Genomic DNA, 16,559 nt, shown 5'->3' on the forward strand with positions numbered 1-16,559 from the left:
ATGGGAAATTTTCTCATCTTTCTTCCTTTCTACACTGCAAGTGTAGATCCTGGCTGAGAACTCTAAGAAGCGCTGGAGATTTCACAAAGTCTGCTTGCCAGTAGATGTCATTATATACCAGCAATGCACCTGAAAGCCAGAATCTAACAATGAAAAAAATAACAACTGTTTTCTTAGTTTACGTAAGGAAAAACAAGTTACTAGTACTCTTGCACTGCTGAGAATTAAGCTGTCATGATGCACAATTAGTACGTGATCTGGCTTTGAGTTGTTTATTACAATCTGCAGCTGTTATTCTGGGTCACAGAAAACCACAAAACCCTCTAATTACTGTTAAGAAAAAGAACTCCATAAAACCACAGTAATTTAGCTGTGCAGAACATACTTTAAGAGGACTCAAAAATATTCAAGGTGCAGTCTGAAATCGCCTGCACACACAAGAGGATTCAGTATGTACTCAGGGCACTAAAGCAGATACTAACCTTAATACACCTTACTCATTAATGGAAAAGTTCAGGAAAGGAATGACACAAACAATTCCAGTGAGCTGCATTAAAGCTTTAGGAAGTGGATGTGGTTATATTATACAGATGTGTAAGATTATACAGATATGCAAATACTGAACTGGGAAGTTAACCACTGAGTGACTTTAACCAGATGAAGTCAGTAGCTAAAAATGGACTCTGAGAGAGACGATTCCTAGCAGCAGTAAAGAAAAAAAGGTAAAAAATCTGCAGCTATTGCACTTTCAGTTTTCATTACCAAGTCAATCTGAGGTATGCTCACATTATTTTTTTATTTGGCAATAAACTAACAAGGTCTGAGTGCTACAAACCAAATGCTGAGGTGGCAGACCTCATCTCCAATGAATGCCAATTACTGTGTGACTGGGTTTTTCCTCTGCTTTCCAATTTCAAAGTCAATAGTATCTCTGAACTTTGAGCCATTCTCCCATCTTGTTACTCTCAAGATACGTTGGCTCAAAGAGCACTGCTTGCTGTCCTGGATGCTGGTGCTTCCCAAAGCTCTCAGAGTGTCTTCTCACTCTGCCAGTCCCAGGAGAATTGAATTATATTTAAGAGGTTTTGGATTTGTTAACTATCTGAACATCACAGCAGCCCAAACAAGGCCTATAACTTCTCAGCAGCACCTTCCAAACCCCAAGGTTTCAGTGGTGAAAGGACACACATCAGCTTCTGCAGAGATCATTAGTCTTACTTAGAAGCTCCAGGAATAAAGACCAATTCGACATCCTTTCAGTCATAAACTCCATATTTATGGAGTGTAAGAGCTCAGGGCACATGACCTGCTTCTAGGAGCTCAGCTGGCTATTCCCCTTCCTTTATTTTCAAGCTGTTTTTAAGTTGAGACTCTCACATTTGGTGTTTGCTTGAAATACGCTGAAGCAGCCTGACCGTGTCTCTGATCCTGACTTGCAGACCCAGCTTTCTAGCTTGGACTTGAATCAGTTATATCACTGGGGACCAGTCTGGTCATATGGGCTTTTGACAGTAATTACCAACCAACTCTGCTCCATAGCAGGGATGTCATAGGACATGCCTGTGAGGTCCCTATGCTGCCAGCCATGGTATCTCAGCTCCCCCTCCATTCCTCTTGGTTTGTAACTAGTCCTTGCTGCACCTGGACTCTCATGGACCTAACTCCCAAACACTATTATTGCTCTGCAGGTCTAAAATGCCACTTCCAGCAACTGAGTCACATGCACAGCCCTTCTGGTCCCCAAATACATTCTTTATATTCATCCAAGCAAAAGCATTCCTTGCCCTCAAACCACCATACCATGCTAGACTCCAGCTACATTTGAAGTGCAGACCTGCACTCCTTTTGTTTGAGCCTCAAGTTCTTCTATGCCAGCCAGCCTTGATCAATAGCTGCTGCTTTCATGGAATCATAGAATCATTGAAGTTGGAAAAGATAACTAAGTTAATCCAGTCCAACCATCAACCCCTCACCACCATGACCACTAAACCTTTTCCTTCAGTGCCACGTCTAACCTTTCCTTGAACATCTCCAGGGATGGTGAATCTGCCACCTCAGCTGGGCAGCCTGTTCCAATATCTCACTACTGTTTCTGAGAAGAAATTTTTCTTAATATCCAATCTGAACCTCCCCTGGTGCAACTTTAGGCCATTGCCTCTTGTCCCAACACTTGTTACCTGGGAGAAGAGGCCAATCCCATCTCACTACAACCTCCTTTCAGGGAACCATAGGAAGCAGAAATGCCTCTCCTGAGCCTCCTCTTCTTCAGACTCAAGAATTCCTGTTCCCTCAGCTGCTGCCCATAAGACTTGTGCTCCAGGTCCTTCACAGCTTCATCACCCTTCATCACTGAAAACATGCTCCTCTGCCTTATTCTTATAGAGAGCAGCCTAAAACTGAATTCTTTCATCACTGAAACCTTCAGGTTTGGATGGTGCTCCTTGAGGTTATAGACCTTGTCTGGGCTGATGTACTGTTCAGATAATTATCAAGTCCAAATCCTCTTAAACATAGCTCTATTTCACCAGGGCTGGCTGGCTGAAAAGGGACTCAGAGAGCTTAGGAAAGCACCAGCATCCATTCATGATAATTCGTTAGGCCATGCTGATGGCACAGTGCTGAGCTAAAGAAGTGACATGGATTTCAGGTGACACCCTTCCTACATTAGCTTTTCCTAAAGTTTTTCCAGAATCTCTAAAAATGGGAATTTATCCAGTTTGGACGACATGTCAGAGAGGGAAAAGCAAAGATATTCAAAGTCTGGAGAGAAAGTAGTTCTCCAGCTTCATATTACAGGAACAAAGACTTCTTGGGCAAAGTCAGGAAATCTATAGGAGTCAAGTTTTCTGCCTAGGTCTCCTGCAGCATAGTCCAGAGCCTTAGCTATCTGCCTGCTTTTCTATGCTTGGTCCTGCAGTAACTACATCTCTAATAAGCAAGCCACTTCAGAGGTATTATACTCATTAGAAATCCTATAATCCTTCCCATGAATTTTTATCAGGGCAAGTCATTACCATTAAAAAAAAAAAAAAAATGAAAACAACATTGTTAGAAGAATATAGACTTAATTTCTAAAGTTGTTTCTCATTGCTGAATGTGTGATTATTTAGCATGAAGGAGAATAGATAAAGCACAAAGGGAAAACTCAGATACTCCTGGAAATATATTATCAATAGAACTCCCGTAGGGCACAGTAATCCATAATGAACCCTCCATCCAAATCTCCACAGATGAAGATGGGTTCTCCTGGTTATTTTTCTCCTCTACAAAGTGCTAGAGTGGCTTCCTGTGGAAAAAAAATAATTAAAACTCACAAGAGCAATCACCTGATTCAACTCTTCCATTAAAACCCCTTTTTTTCTCTTCTTTGCTTTTCCTTCGGGAAAATGTATTAATAACCATCTACTCTATACCTTTCCTCTGCACACCAGGAGCCAGAGACTCATTCAATAGCTAAAGACAGCGTTAGACAAGCCTTCAGTGGACTGTGGAAAAATCTGTCCCCTCCTGGGCAATGATGCTGTTAGGGATATTCATCAAGAGTTGAACACAAAACCATAAGAATAGATAACCCATATCTCATCTGCAGCAGTGGCCTCACTGGATACTTCACCAGCTTACCATCCTGCTATTGCAGATCACAATTAAAAATGACTTGCAGACATCCTGAAGCAGAGACAATGACTTTGTATAGAATAGATCTTGGCAGATGTCTTTCTTCAATGAATTTGTAAGCATTCTTTTTTTAAACACACAAATTTTATCCTCCAGAGCAGACTGCAAAGAATAGCTCCAGTGCATACTGCATTAAAAACAACTTCATTTGGCTCCTTTTGAACTAGATGATGGTAAGTTTGTTTTCCCTTAGCATTACCAACAGAAATGAAAAAAATATTTCCTAGTGAAGTGCCCATACCACTCAAAGTGGCTTATTTTCACCATCTACCCTACAAACTTACCACTTCCCCACGCACCTTCTCACCTATGGACCCTCCTCAGCACATTTGGCTTTGGGGATATAAGAAAGCTCAGCACTGCTGGACAACATTCTGTGCTGTGCAAGACAAGATGTAAGTTGCTAGCCTCTAAGCTAAACTTGTTACAGAAGTATTAAAAGGACAAAATCTCTTGCGATGTGGATGGCTGTGTGCCAGGAATGCAAGTCTCATACTGGACAGAACCTCCGTTGTCAAATGCGATTTACCTGACTTTGATCAAGAGTCACTGAAACTCCATCTTGCTTGAATTATTCTTTAAAATGCTCTATAGTTGTTCTTTCTGTCCTCACTCTTCTCCTGCACCTATTCCTTTTGGACGAGAGCTCTGCAAGACCAGGCTATCTGATCTAACAAATATCTATTTGAATAACTCCTATGAAATAAAGGCAAAATGTTACCTTCATAGTGACCATGTTATAGAGATCACGTTATAGATTTGGGTATTTCTCCGTGTGAAAATTAGAACTATCAGAATTAGAATTATTGGTCAGAGAAGCTTGTTTAAAGCAAGTCAATGAAGACACAGCATGAATTCATGAGCAGAAACACAACAGACTACATGTAATCTAAACACTTCAAGGGCTGAAAGATGATGGTGAACAGCAGAAATTTAAGGTCCAACACAGAGCAGAAGCAACACAATCACACTTGAATAGGAAAGCTCGCCCAAGAGCATGCATTATCACCAGGAGGTTCATTATGTTACTGTCTGTTTTTATATCTGTGTGCAATTCTTTCATCATCCTCTATCAAGCAGAGTTATTTAGGCCTGGCAGAACATGCTAGGCTGTCACTTGAGACATCACAGCAAATTTCTTGGTTTTCAAAGTCATACTAGGCCTCATGTCAATACGAATTAGGTTTTTAACCACAGCTTCTATTATCTTATGGTTTACCACTAATGATGTGGTTGGCCTGTCATATGTTCTAATACAAGCATCACTCTGGCTTGAACTTAGTGCTGTAACTAGGGAAATAGTCTGGAGAAGCAAGGCCAATATCTCTGCAGTTGTCCTGGAAATGCACAGGATTTGCCCTCTAACAAACACCTCAGACTCCACATAATTGCCCTACACATAATACTTGGCAAAAGCACAGTCTGGCAGGTGTTTGACTTTGGCACAGTAGAGAGCAATACTCTAAGGGGATGATTTCAAACTCCTCATCTCAATCCTCTCAAAGGTGAGAACCTTAATCTATCAACACTTAGGATTGTAGCCTTGTCCTTACAAAGGATGTGAATAGCAAAGATTGCTTAGACTGCAACTGTTTGAAGTCCAGTGTCTAATCTGTTTTCCCAGCACTGGCCCATACGCACAAAAAATCAAGGAAACAAATCTGTCACAGCCAGTGAAAAACAAGAATTCATGCTCATGCATCCATTACAGCACAGCAGGAAAATGAAAAAGAGTCACATGAACCCTTTCCTTTCAGGTGTCACTTTCTTCTGTCTGGAAAGGGTCTCATTTCCTACACTGCCCTCCTCCTTTTTTCACAAGTATGGATGTCAATTAGCATCGCAGACACTTGCATCCCATCTCTCCACAATTCTTGTTACCTCCCTCTCATGGAGACTTCTTCTGGCACAAAGAAAGAGTCATGGTCTACATCCACTGAATGGAAACCTTTTGCATGGGTGATTCCCCCCAGCCAGCATAAAATCCTAACTGCTTTCTCCTGGAGGCTCAACTTCACACCTGAAGGCTGACCTTGAAGACGATCTTTTACATTCAAGAACAATTATATTCACATAGAATCACAGAATCATTAAGGTTGGAAAAGACCACTAAGCTCATCTAGTCCAACCATCACCCTATAACCACCATGCCCACTAACTATGTCCCTCCCTCTGTGCCATATCCCCAGATCTTCCTTTTATTCAAGCCAGTGAGTCACAGTAGATAGACCTGGGCTCTCCAACAGCAACAGCAGTGACTCTAAACCATTGAGCACACACGCATGGGGCACACACATATTGGCTACCACAGCTGAGCACACACTGCTTGAGCTGGCAGGAATACCAAATAAACAAAAACTGACCATTAACTCATGGATCTCTGTGCCCACATCGTCATTCAGGGCAGTCTATTTTGTTTGGCTATCCCAATCAGAATAGTTCTGTATAAGCACATCACGTCTGTTGGACCTTCTTATTTTTACCTCCTGCCCTCCAGACATGCAGACCTTTTTTTTTTCAGGTATGGGACTAATAGAGATGAAGTAATGTTTTCTACCACTTTTTGCAGAGATCAGAACATAAGAAAACAAGAACTTGCCTCAACTGCAGCACAACTTGCATTACAAACATCATGTTTCCCATCAGACTGCTGATTCTCACTACCTGCCAAGCACAAGCTGGTTTCCAAAGGCTGAGTTCCGAGTCTCAGAGGCTAAATACTGGCTGTCAGTGGGAGGACTACAGGAAGATGGATGCTGAAATGTGTGCTTTACAACCCCCATGTCTCTAGCCCAGCTCAATAATATTTCCTGCCATGAACAACCCTCATTTAGTTTGTAATTTCACATGATGCATTGCCACTATTAACAATCAATAAATCAGTCACAGAAAGAACAAATGAGAAGATGCAATTGTCATAAATGCCATGTTCATGCTACTGCACCATTCTCTCTTTCAGACCACAAACCAATATTATTTTAAATTCCCTGAGCAATTAGTTAACTATGGAACTCGTGGAAACCAGCTCTATTGACTCAATCCCATTTTCAGCAGGAAGCATGACTTCTTCCTTATTTTATCCATTTGTCTCCTATACCCTCTTGTCAATGTTTTCCCATTCCACAACATAAAATTCCATTTTAGTGATAAAGAAAACATCCATATCTAGGTGTAATATGGAACTGCAGGCAGAAACTTGTCCTCTGCAGTCTCATTTTGTTGAGGGAAAAGGGGAATGGGCTAAAATTGTCTGGAAACTCAGATCCTTTTAAAGGTAGTTTAGTCCAGTTATGTTTTTTTCCTCATTGTTAACTGCAACTGAACACATTTTTCAAGACAGGTGACCCAGCAATTTGCAGTGGTTTTTCTCTGTACCTGTAATTTCAAACCTCGAAGTCTTATTTCTCTGTCTCAGCTCATATTTGCAGTAGGAAAATACTCTGGCTTTCATCCTACAGGTTACTAATGAAAAAGATCCAATGGAGCAAAAGAGTTACAGCAGTATCCTCACAACCCAAATTTAATCCCATTGAAAATTCAATAAACTTGAACTTATACATTCTGTTTACTTTCCATCCTTCCAGCCAGTTGCTTTACAGCGTTATCTTCCATGAACTCACAGCTGCTTACATAAAGCAAAGATTATGATTTCAATTTAATAGTTTTACATTTCCAGTGCACAAAGGAAAGTCAAAGAACACGAAGGGGAAAAGCAGTGAACAATTGAAAGATTTTCTTTAGAGGGAAGTTTAACCCAGTAAAAAACTTTCCCATAAAGATCCAAATGTATCACATTTACTGCATCTTGTGCACTTCAAATATACTTTCTGAGCTAAGGTAAAGCAACAGCTAGCATCTCTCATTTAACTAGTCCAACGAAGGTTTATATACTACATTACCTTTTCTCCTTTTTCTCCTCTGCCATAGGCTCTGCCCTAGAAATATGAAAAGAGAAGAAAGTACATTTGCTAGCAAGGATGTCAAACTGTGCAATAAATAAGTATTTCACCCCTTCTTTGATATCTACATACCACAAATATATACATACACACATATTCATAGGACAGATAACATGGGGAAAGACATTTTTGACAAAATTCCTTGATAATAATTCAACAACAAATTAAAACAGAAAACTCATCACCAATTCTCCTTCAGCACCAGAAAGACATCCTCTTTGATAGTTATGTTGGAGTCTAAAACTATGTTACCAAAATCAAAAATGGCAACAAGCATTAATAGAATGAGTTTTACTTAGGGATAAAGATTTTATTTTGTAGAAACTCAGCCTGGCATTTGTATTAACTGAAGCTGGAGGAAGCTGGATCTTGGTCAGCTGGACGTATGTTTTTAGGAGTGATTTCCATCTTCTGAGTGCAATTGCCTCTTATTGTCCCCTGCTGAATGTGCAGCTGTGCTAAAACCAAGTACATCCAAGTCAAATACTGATTTAAAGGCTAATACTAAGTTAGTTATCAACTGAAGTCAGGGATGATTCAATTCATTTCCCTCAGATATACCAACAAATGCTAGAAATACCAGCTTCTCCCTGATACAAAGACCCAGCAAGAAAAACATTCAGAGTACACCAGCGTCACCAGCAAAAGTTCACAGTAGAGGAGAGAACAACTACTTGCATTCTATTTGCCTTTCTTGAAATTGTTCTTGTACTTACTGACTCTCCTTTTTCTCCTCTGGGTCCAGGAAGCCCTTGGCTGCCACTTTCTCCCTTGGAAAAGAAGAAAGGTCATTGGTAACACAGAGATAATTCACCTCCTTCCTGACAGGCACAGGAATAACAGATGAGATGTCCTCTTACACCTCCCTGCTGGCCTCACTTGTAAGTTGCACCACATTGGTGCTTGCATTTTGTGGGTAGCTTGTTTGCTTTGGGGTTTTTTTTGGAAGGCAGTGCAATGAAAATTTGGCTGAGATTGTAGACACTTCTGTTTCCACCTCTCTCCAGTGACAAGATTTCACTCCTGCCAAGAAGTCCAGAAGGATGGGGTGGACTTCATTGCATTTATAATGACTTGCATGAATTACATACTTTTTCTTTTTTTTTTTTTTTCATATGAAAACATTGCTAGAAGTATTCCAGGTGCACTGGCAAGGCACAGAGGTACTTCAAAAGTCATTATTTTCTGGTAAGCCAGGAAGGACTTAGAAAGTTGGTTTTCGTAAGACCAAGAAGGTGCACACCTAAGATGTGGAAAAAAATAAACCTGTGAATATTGTTAAGGTTTTAGAGTTATTTTTATACTTCCAATTTTTTTTAAAAAGCATTGTTTTGACTCACACCAGATTTTCAAGATCTGCTGGCAGAAAGGTACAACACACACAAGCACACTCACTGCTTCCTCAAATGGAAACGAAAGAAAGGAAACATACAAAAAGCTGGCTAAAGAGATTTTACTTCTCCCTCCTACGAAAAAAAAAAAAAGCCCACAAAAAAAAAAACACAAAGAAACAAGTAGCCATTACTCTTTCTTCAAACAGGGACTGAATAAGCCAGCAGCTATTGCTGGTCTAGTTAAAAAACAAGCAACCAACAACAGTGACAAAAACCAACACCAAAACCCAAACCAAAGCAACAACTAAGAAATCTGTCTTAGCCTAGTTTTACAGTTGCCTTCCCTTACCATTATTAGCCTCTCCACAGATCCCCATTTTGGGACAAGCAGGTTGCTTTGCTTTTGAACACTGACCTAAAAGTACTCCCTGGTGGGACTAACTTCTCAGGTTACTCCCATAAACTGAATGATGAATCAGCTTCTTTCCTGGGTTCTTATATGGCCACAGAGTCCCTTCTAGGGTATTTCTCAGTATTGGTCTTTAAATTGTTGTTTGATAATGCCCAAGCGTCTACAGTCCCCCTAAATACTCCTTGAGTTCAAGTCATTTAGGATTGGATTTCAGCCATGCAAATCACTCCTAATTAGAGATGCTCCATACTAATAATGTCTGTATAGAAAATGGTGACTTCTGACTCAGAGCCCTGACATCACTGTTTCCACCTTCTTGTGATAACTCCTTTCCTTCTTAATTAGTTTACTTTAAATAGAGACATTTAAGTAATTACTGCTTAATCTTTTCTCATGCTGTACTTGCTTGACAGCACATTTTAAACAACTATATTCTTAGGTTTGATCTTTATTTATTTAATTTACTTAGTCTTTCTTGAAGACACAACTCTTTCATTTATGTCACACAAGAGCAACACAGCTTTCAAACATAACTCATCTCAGAAATGAGGAGACGAGCTGAATGATCCTAAAACATATGGACATTTCAAAGCCATAATACAGAAGCCATTGATTTCTATGTGACCTGGTATACAACATGTTAATACTGGGTTGCTGCAGATAGCATCCACTTTCTACCACTTGTCAGCATTTTAGTCTGGGTACCTCAGTAATACAGTGAGGAAGAGAGAGGCATTAGTTCCTGCACATAGAGCACAGACTGTGACAAGCCATAGTCTTTAGCTGATCTCTGCAAGAACTGCTATTGATAACATTAATAATTTAATTTTTGCTGGTAAGGAATCATAGAATCGTAGAATTGTAGAATTATTAAGGTTGGAAAAGACCTCTAAGTTCATCAATTCCAACCATCAATCCACCACCACTAAACCATGTCTCTAGGTGCCACATCTATTTATCAGTTTATCCTGAACAGGCAGTTCTGTCTTATTCTCTGTCATACTACTTGAGCCATTCCCTTCGACTACCCTCTAGAAGGTTGTCTTTTACCTATTTTAGAAGAGTTTTTCCATGTCTAAATATGAATTACAACCATTGAAGGAAGGTGAGCCATACTAGCCATAGACCTGGCAGCCGTGATCCATCAATGCTGAGAGCTGGCAACCATCCCCAGAGACTAAAGGCTGGGGATGAACCAAATCTGTGCTTTGCTAGCAGATAAAGAAGCTAAATTGTCTGTATTCAACCATCAGTTACATTCTCATCCCCAGTTCTCAGAGCTTGTCACACAGTCCTGCCTTGGTAGTATGCAAGTCATGGACCACTAAACTGAAGGAGAAATGACACATAGCTGCAGAGCCACTGAGTCACCCACTTCGGGGGAGTGGGACACCCACTTAGCGGATCTGTTAATGAAAGCCTTCTGATGCAATGCTTGGACATGCCCGTCAGGTAATCACCTAATATCTCCCACACAGTGCTGTTATATACAGTACCGACATCCTCACCAGTGCAAAGACCTTTTCAAAGCAGAGAAAGACAACAGGACGTTGCTGCAGGGTGGTTTTATCATAATCATAATCGACCTTCTGCAGCCTCCTCGTGACAATACTGACTGCCATTCTTCAAAACAGACCCTCATTATTTAAGCTGTCACATATTAAAATAGAAAGTTACTATTTATATTCACATAAGGAAATAATTTCTGCAGTTTCGGGTGTGCACATCAGAGCATTAATGCAACTATGTTCTTTATTATCATCAGAAACATACCCCAAAACACTTATCCTCATCATTCAAAGCTTCTCTCTGCAGAGAGAAGACAAGCTCACCCATAAAACAACTAACAGAAAGAAACCACCAACAAAAAACAGTGCTGAGGATATCTGGCCTTCCAAAACCCTCAGATTTTTCCTCTTCCCTCCAACTGGGAGTTGTTTCAGGACAGCTGAATACCTTTTCCTGGGTTGCAGTTAGTTTTTTCACCAGTTTCAGAGGGATTGAATTTTCAAAAGTAATTCAGATGGACACAGTTTTGAATACAGATTGTACCCCCAAAGGCTTTTTAATCACATAGATGGTGAAAATAGGAATCACCATCATGACCAACTTTCATCTCCAAAGCAATGCGAATCTCTGTTTTCTTCCACTACAACTGCTCCCCTCTCAGTCTGCTGTTTCACATCTCTAACTGGAGCCAAGCAAGAAGGGGTATGTCTGTGTTGAAGGTATACATACATACATCAAAGAAGGCTGCAGAATATGCAGGATAATATGGAGTGAACTGTGCACTGTGAAATTTAAAGCAGCCATCACAACCATTCTCCTACCCTATCATGTAGGAATAAGCATAGTAAGGAGAGTGGTCTGTATTTAATAAAAGCTCATGACTCAAACACACTTGATAATAACAGACCGTGGGTAGTTCATTGCCCCAGTCTCAAGTGATTTTTAGAGTGATTGGGAGGCTCCTGCCTAACCTACAGCTCTCTATTGGTGCTGAGCTAGGCTCAGCACAGAAGGGTTTCCAGGTGACTCATCATGAAAGTTGTGCATGTCATAGTCAATTACAGTGGTTTGCAACAATGCCAGTTTAGAAGCAACAGGAAAAGCTTTTTGAATACATTTATTCTAAAGTAACATAGAGTAGAAACAGAGACTCAAATGCAAAAACCTAGAGAAAAGATAAGTCAGGCAGAATCCCCAGCACTCCAAGCATCATTGAAATGCATCTAAACTAAGTGATATGCTAAATTAATTCTTATTTCTCAAAATATTCAACTCCTCAGCATAGTCTGACACTTTTTGCAGTTGTTTTTATTAAACAGATGAATAAGAACATCCTACTGACCTTTTGACCTTTAGGACCTTCAGGGCCAATTGAGCCTCTCTCCCCCTAAAGAAAATACATGATCAGTCAGACTTCATTGTATAATGCAGTGAGAGGCTCAGTCTCACAGTCACTGAGGGCTACAAAAGAATGTTCTTGTTTTAGGAGATAGCAGACTGAAAATGACGTCTTCTAGAGTGTGAAGCTGGCTGCTCAAAGGTTCGAGTCACAACCAATAGAAGCAACCACTTGATCATTAAAAGGTATGAGATTTTTTTCAGCATGGCTATATTTACCTCCATTTACCATTCATTTGAAGAAGGATACACACATCCGAAGTAGATAAAAATAATCCATTTATTTTCAAAGCTATTGTCAAGACCATCAGCGTAGTCAAAACTCACTTTGTTAGATTAAGAGAAAACATCTGGAAAGATTGCCATCACCTCAACAGAGATCTCACCTGTGAATAACACGTCAAGATCTTTCTATTAAATACTTACCACCACTAGATTTAAAGCACCTCACAAATAAATGCAGTCCTTCTTAGAACTCACTTGCATGGTGTTACGCCTCTATTTCCAAACCCATATAACACACCAAAAAGAAAATGCGCTCAGCACTCACCTTTTGTCCAGCAGGACAGGAGCAATTGAAAGTCTTGAGGTGGGCAACTTGCTCACTGCCAACAGTAGGCCTCACTTCCACGGGAGGTGCTTCTGTCAGGACTGTGACCTGGCACTACATCCAAACACCCAAAGTCATGATGAAGCCTTGATGATAGAAAGCTTTCTCTTCCACCCACTTTAGAGAAACTGGATAGGCATTACTGGATAATGCATGGTTAATTATGTTAGGAATTAAATCTCATAGAAGCAATTCATTCAAACAATAGAGGAAAATGTGGCAAAATGAACAATGAGACTCTTTAGCCAAGATCGAGGGGAGAAGAGGGAGAGTGGAAGTGTCTACTGAGAGCTGGGCACAGGAAACTAAGCAGCTATTGGCACTGTGTTAGCTTTTCCCAAATAAAACCAGTGGGATTCATGCTGAATATTTCATGCTGAAGTTCTTTTGTTCCATCATCACTTCAGACTTTTGTTTGTCATGACAGCTTGACAGGGCAAAAGTGACTTGGAAACTTCAAACTCCTCATACTCGTCTCTTTACGGTGGTTCTCTTCAGGCACTGCTAAATTACCAGTTATATAGCTAGGTCTGATTCACCATCCTTATAAAAATGATAATACCACACTGTCATATATCTCCTGGTTTGTGTAATAGATTTCAACAAAGAGTGTTCATATGAAAATAAATTAATGACAAAAAGAAGCTTACTGGTCCTGAAGGAATGTCACAGCAGGTCTCCAGCTCAGCATGCCGAGAATCACAGTAAATAACCATCCGCTGAAGATCAAACTGGAAGGCAAAGTGAGGCAAGTCTCAGAGACATTGAATTATTAAAGAATGCGTGTCCTTTTGTTTGGATATGTACAATGCAGAGGAATACAAATAAAATCCAGATAGAGCTAAATTCATAAAGATTCTGTGGCTCTGTAGCCAATCTCCCTCCATCAATAATGGACCAGTATCTCAGCATTCTCCAAGAGTGCTGTGTTAATGAGCTTGATATGCCTATTAAAACTTTAAGCAGTTTTTAATACAAATAAGAAAGTCTGCTAATTTCTTTGTCTGAAGAAAACATATTCTTGTCTGAGAAAACATATTCTGCCCACCTACTTCCTAGAATGTCATCTAGACATAAGTTTTGTTCTTCTACTGTTGCGCCTTGTGCCTTCTGACCATTTACCCCAGCATGAGAAATGTTATTAGCACATTTAATAAGCACATTCCATCCTTCTTGTGCAGCTTAGAAAGATTACCTAAGTCTCAAACCACCAAACAATCATGTTTAAGTTACACCAGGTTAACACAGCTACCCAGCAGTCAGATCCAATGTGCAGGTCTCAAGTTCAATTGGAGAAAGAGACATTAATATCAGGCTTATTTTCCAAGAAACTGAGACTATATTGTGACTCAACTGAGTTAACAGGCTTCCTTTTTTCACCCCTCTCTTGCTGTCACAGGTGGAAATTTTCATAATGCCAGACCGGACAAAAAAACACCCTTATATGGGTAGCTCAGTATTCATTTTGATAGTATTTGTGGATGATTTTGTCTCTGATCTTCAGTATATTGCTTTCTGAGACTGGTCAGAAATATGAAATGGGTTTCTCATTTTTAATCCCTTTTACAGAGATAATGGCAGTCTCACATAAGCAGGCAGTAAGTCTTGTACACAACGAGATGCCTACCTGTTTTATCTACGTAACACAGGTCACATTTTAGCAATGCTGCTTCAAGAAAAGAGCCAATTATAATATAAGCACCCCAAAACACAGACACATGCTGAATGCTCAGTGCTGAGCGCTACACTAGTTCTAATCAGCACACTCAATACTTACATCAATGGGGACACTATCATACAAGCGTTTGCCAATCACAGTCTTTCCTTGAATGTCGATATTTTCCCTATCTTCAATAGGCAGCATCTGCACAAGCTTGCAGTCTATGTACAGCGAGACAGCTGCTGACTGAATGCTGAGGGCAATTTTGTGCCAGCTGCGATCAAAAAGATCACTGACTCGTGCACTTCGAAAGACCACTCTCACAGCATCCTTGGTAAGCCCCACAGCGTTGTACTCCACAGCTTTGTTCTCTCCATCCAGTCGGATTGAGACCTGAAAACAAACAAAAGTAATGTAAGTACTATTGCTAATAAGACATACAGCCTCCTCCTTCTTTCTACTTCTTTCTTCTTTCTTCTTTCTACTTGCCAACTAACACTCCAAAGCCAGAGATGATACAGGATGAGGTTAGAAGCCCAAGAAAGGAGCAGAGAACATTATTTGGGTATGACATTAAACTGGATGGGTTCTAAAACCTGTTCTAAAAAACAAGACTGGGCAGGAGACAGGTTTGAGCACAACCCTATGATAATCTATAGCCTTCACTTGTGAGCAGATTCCTTGGCATGTTTTCATCCCATACCACTGTGATGCCTCCCAGGCAATGTTTGGGCATGCCTGAGTAGTAGCACATGTCCAGAATGTCTCTCTAAAGTTTTACAGACAAAGCTGAGCCTGTTCTGGATCCTGTACAATCCTCCACTACTTCCCATCAGAATAGACTCTGCTATTCAGACACCATCACATGCTTTCAACCATCCCATTGGGCATGGACAAATCCCTCATTTCCTGATAAGAAAACAGCCTGCTGAGCTGTACTGCCTACATGTTATTTCAAACACTTTCAAACGAAAACCAAAACAATGATGATTATGCCTTAGGCTCGGAGGAGACCTAGGACCAGGTTTTGCACAGTGTGGATACAGCCAAACCATGCAATTTAAAGACAGTGTTGGAGACTGGTTCCTGGTCTAATTCAGCTAATTAGAAGTGGAAGAGACAATGCTTAGGGATGCAGGAAACCTAGAAGGGATAAAAGACAGATGGCCTCAATAGCCTTCTTTTCAGTGTAAATCAAAGAAGTATAGCACACAAGAAACAAAGTCCTAAGTGACTCCTCTTGGGCAAAGCACTTTCAATGAATGAAAACAAAAGTCCCATTTCATATTGTACTAAATAATGCCACTCCATTTAAAACACTGCAGAATAAATATCTCACCACTGCTTCTCTCCATCTTTCTTTTATCTCTGCCTTTCTCCCCCCACATCCTATTCTACAGGTACTCCATGTTGCAACTTATGGAGTGGGCAAAAATAGGCTTCTGAGACATGATACCTTTAGTTCATTTACAAATTGATTTTCTCTTTTACAAAGTTAAGCACTTAGTAGCAGTAGCGGGGAATTGAGCAGAGCACAGAGCCTGGGGAAGCAGCGGTGCACTAACCAGAGCTGGAAGCAGTTTGGCAACATTGGCACTAAACTGTATCTGATGGAAGTCACATAGGCTACGTCCAGACTTCACCCAAAATATGCATGCAGCAAGCACCATGCTGGCTGGAAATGCCCCCTCAGGTGAGAGCTAGCTCAGAAGTGCCTGCAGTCCATAAGCTAAGCAGGTCAGCAGACTTATAGTGGCCCAAACACTACTGGACACATGAAACAAGGCTCTTGAAGCTCTAGGACAATTCTAGCACTACAGTTTCAGGAACTTTTGAAAACATCACTGAGAATCTAGAGTTCTTTTTCCCTCCACATCCAAGCAGTTCAAGTTTCAGCCATCTCTAGCAAAACATATGAACTTGAAAAACAAACAACTCGACCAAACCACCTCCTTCCAAAGCACAACTGAACCTCTACACTACATCATGCTGTTAAGAATGC

General features: G+C 40.4%; 1 protein-coding gene across 1 annotated transcript in view; it reads right to left on the bottom strand.

Annotated features, from left to right (window-relative positions):
- The window catches only part of COL22A1 (collagen type XXII alpha 1 chain), a 197,340-nt gene that overhangs the window by 116,091 nt on the left and 64,690 nt on the right, over positions 1-16,559 (bottom strand). The window contains exons 6-11 of the mRNA XM_042869694.1: positions 14,675-14,950; positions 13,548-13,628; positions 12,838-12,951; positions 12,232-12,276; positions 8,351-8,404; positions 7,575-7,610 (exon numbers count right to left, since the gene is read on the bottom strand). Of these exons, the coding sequence (XP_042725628.1) occupies positions 7,575-7,610; positions 8,351-8,404; positions 12,232-12,276; positions 12,838-12,951; positions 13,548-13,628; positions 14,675-14,950 (606 nt within the window). The remainder of the gene's footprint in view (positions 1-7,574; positions 7,611-8,350; positions 8,405-12,231; positions 12,277-12,837; positions 12,952-13,547; positions 13,629-14,674; positions 14,951-16,559) is intronic.

The sequence above is a fragment of the Lagopus leucura genome, unplaced genomic scaffold, assembly GCF_019238085.1.
Source record: "Lagopus leucura isolate 7727_CA_CO unplaced genomic scaffold, USGS_WTPT01 Super-Scaffold_100002, whole genome shotgun sequence".
NCBI classification, from domain to species: Eukaryota; Metazoa; Chordata; class Aves; order Galliformes; family Phasianidae; genus Lagopus; species Lagopus leucura.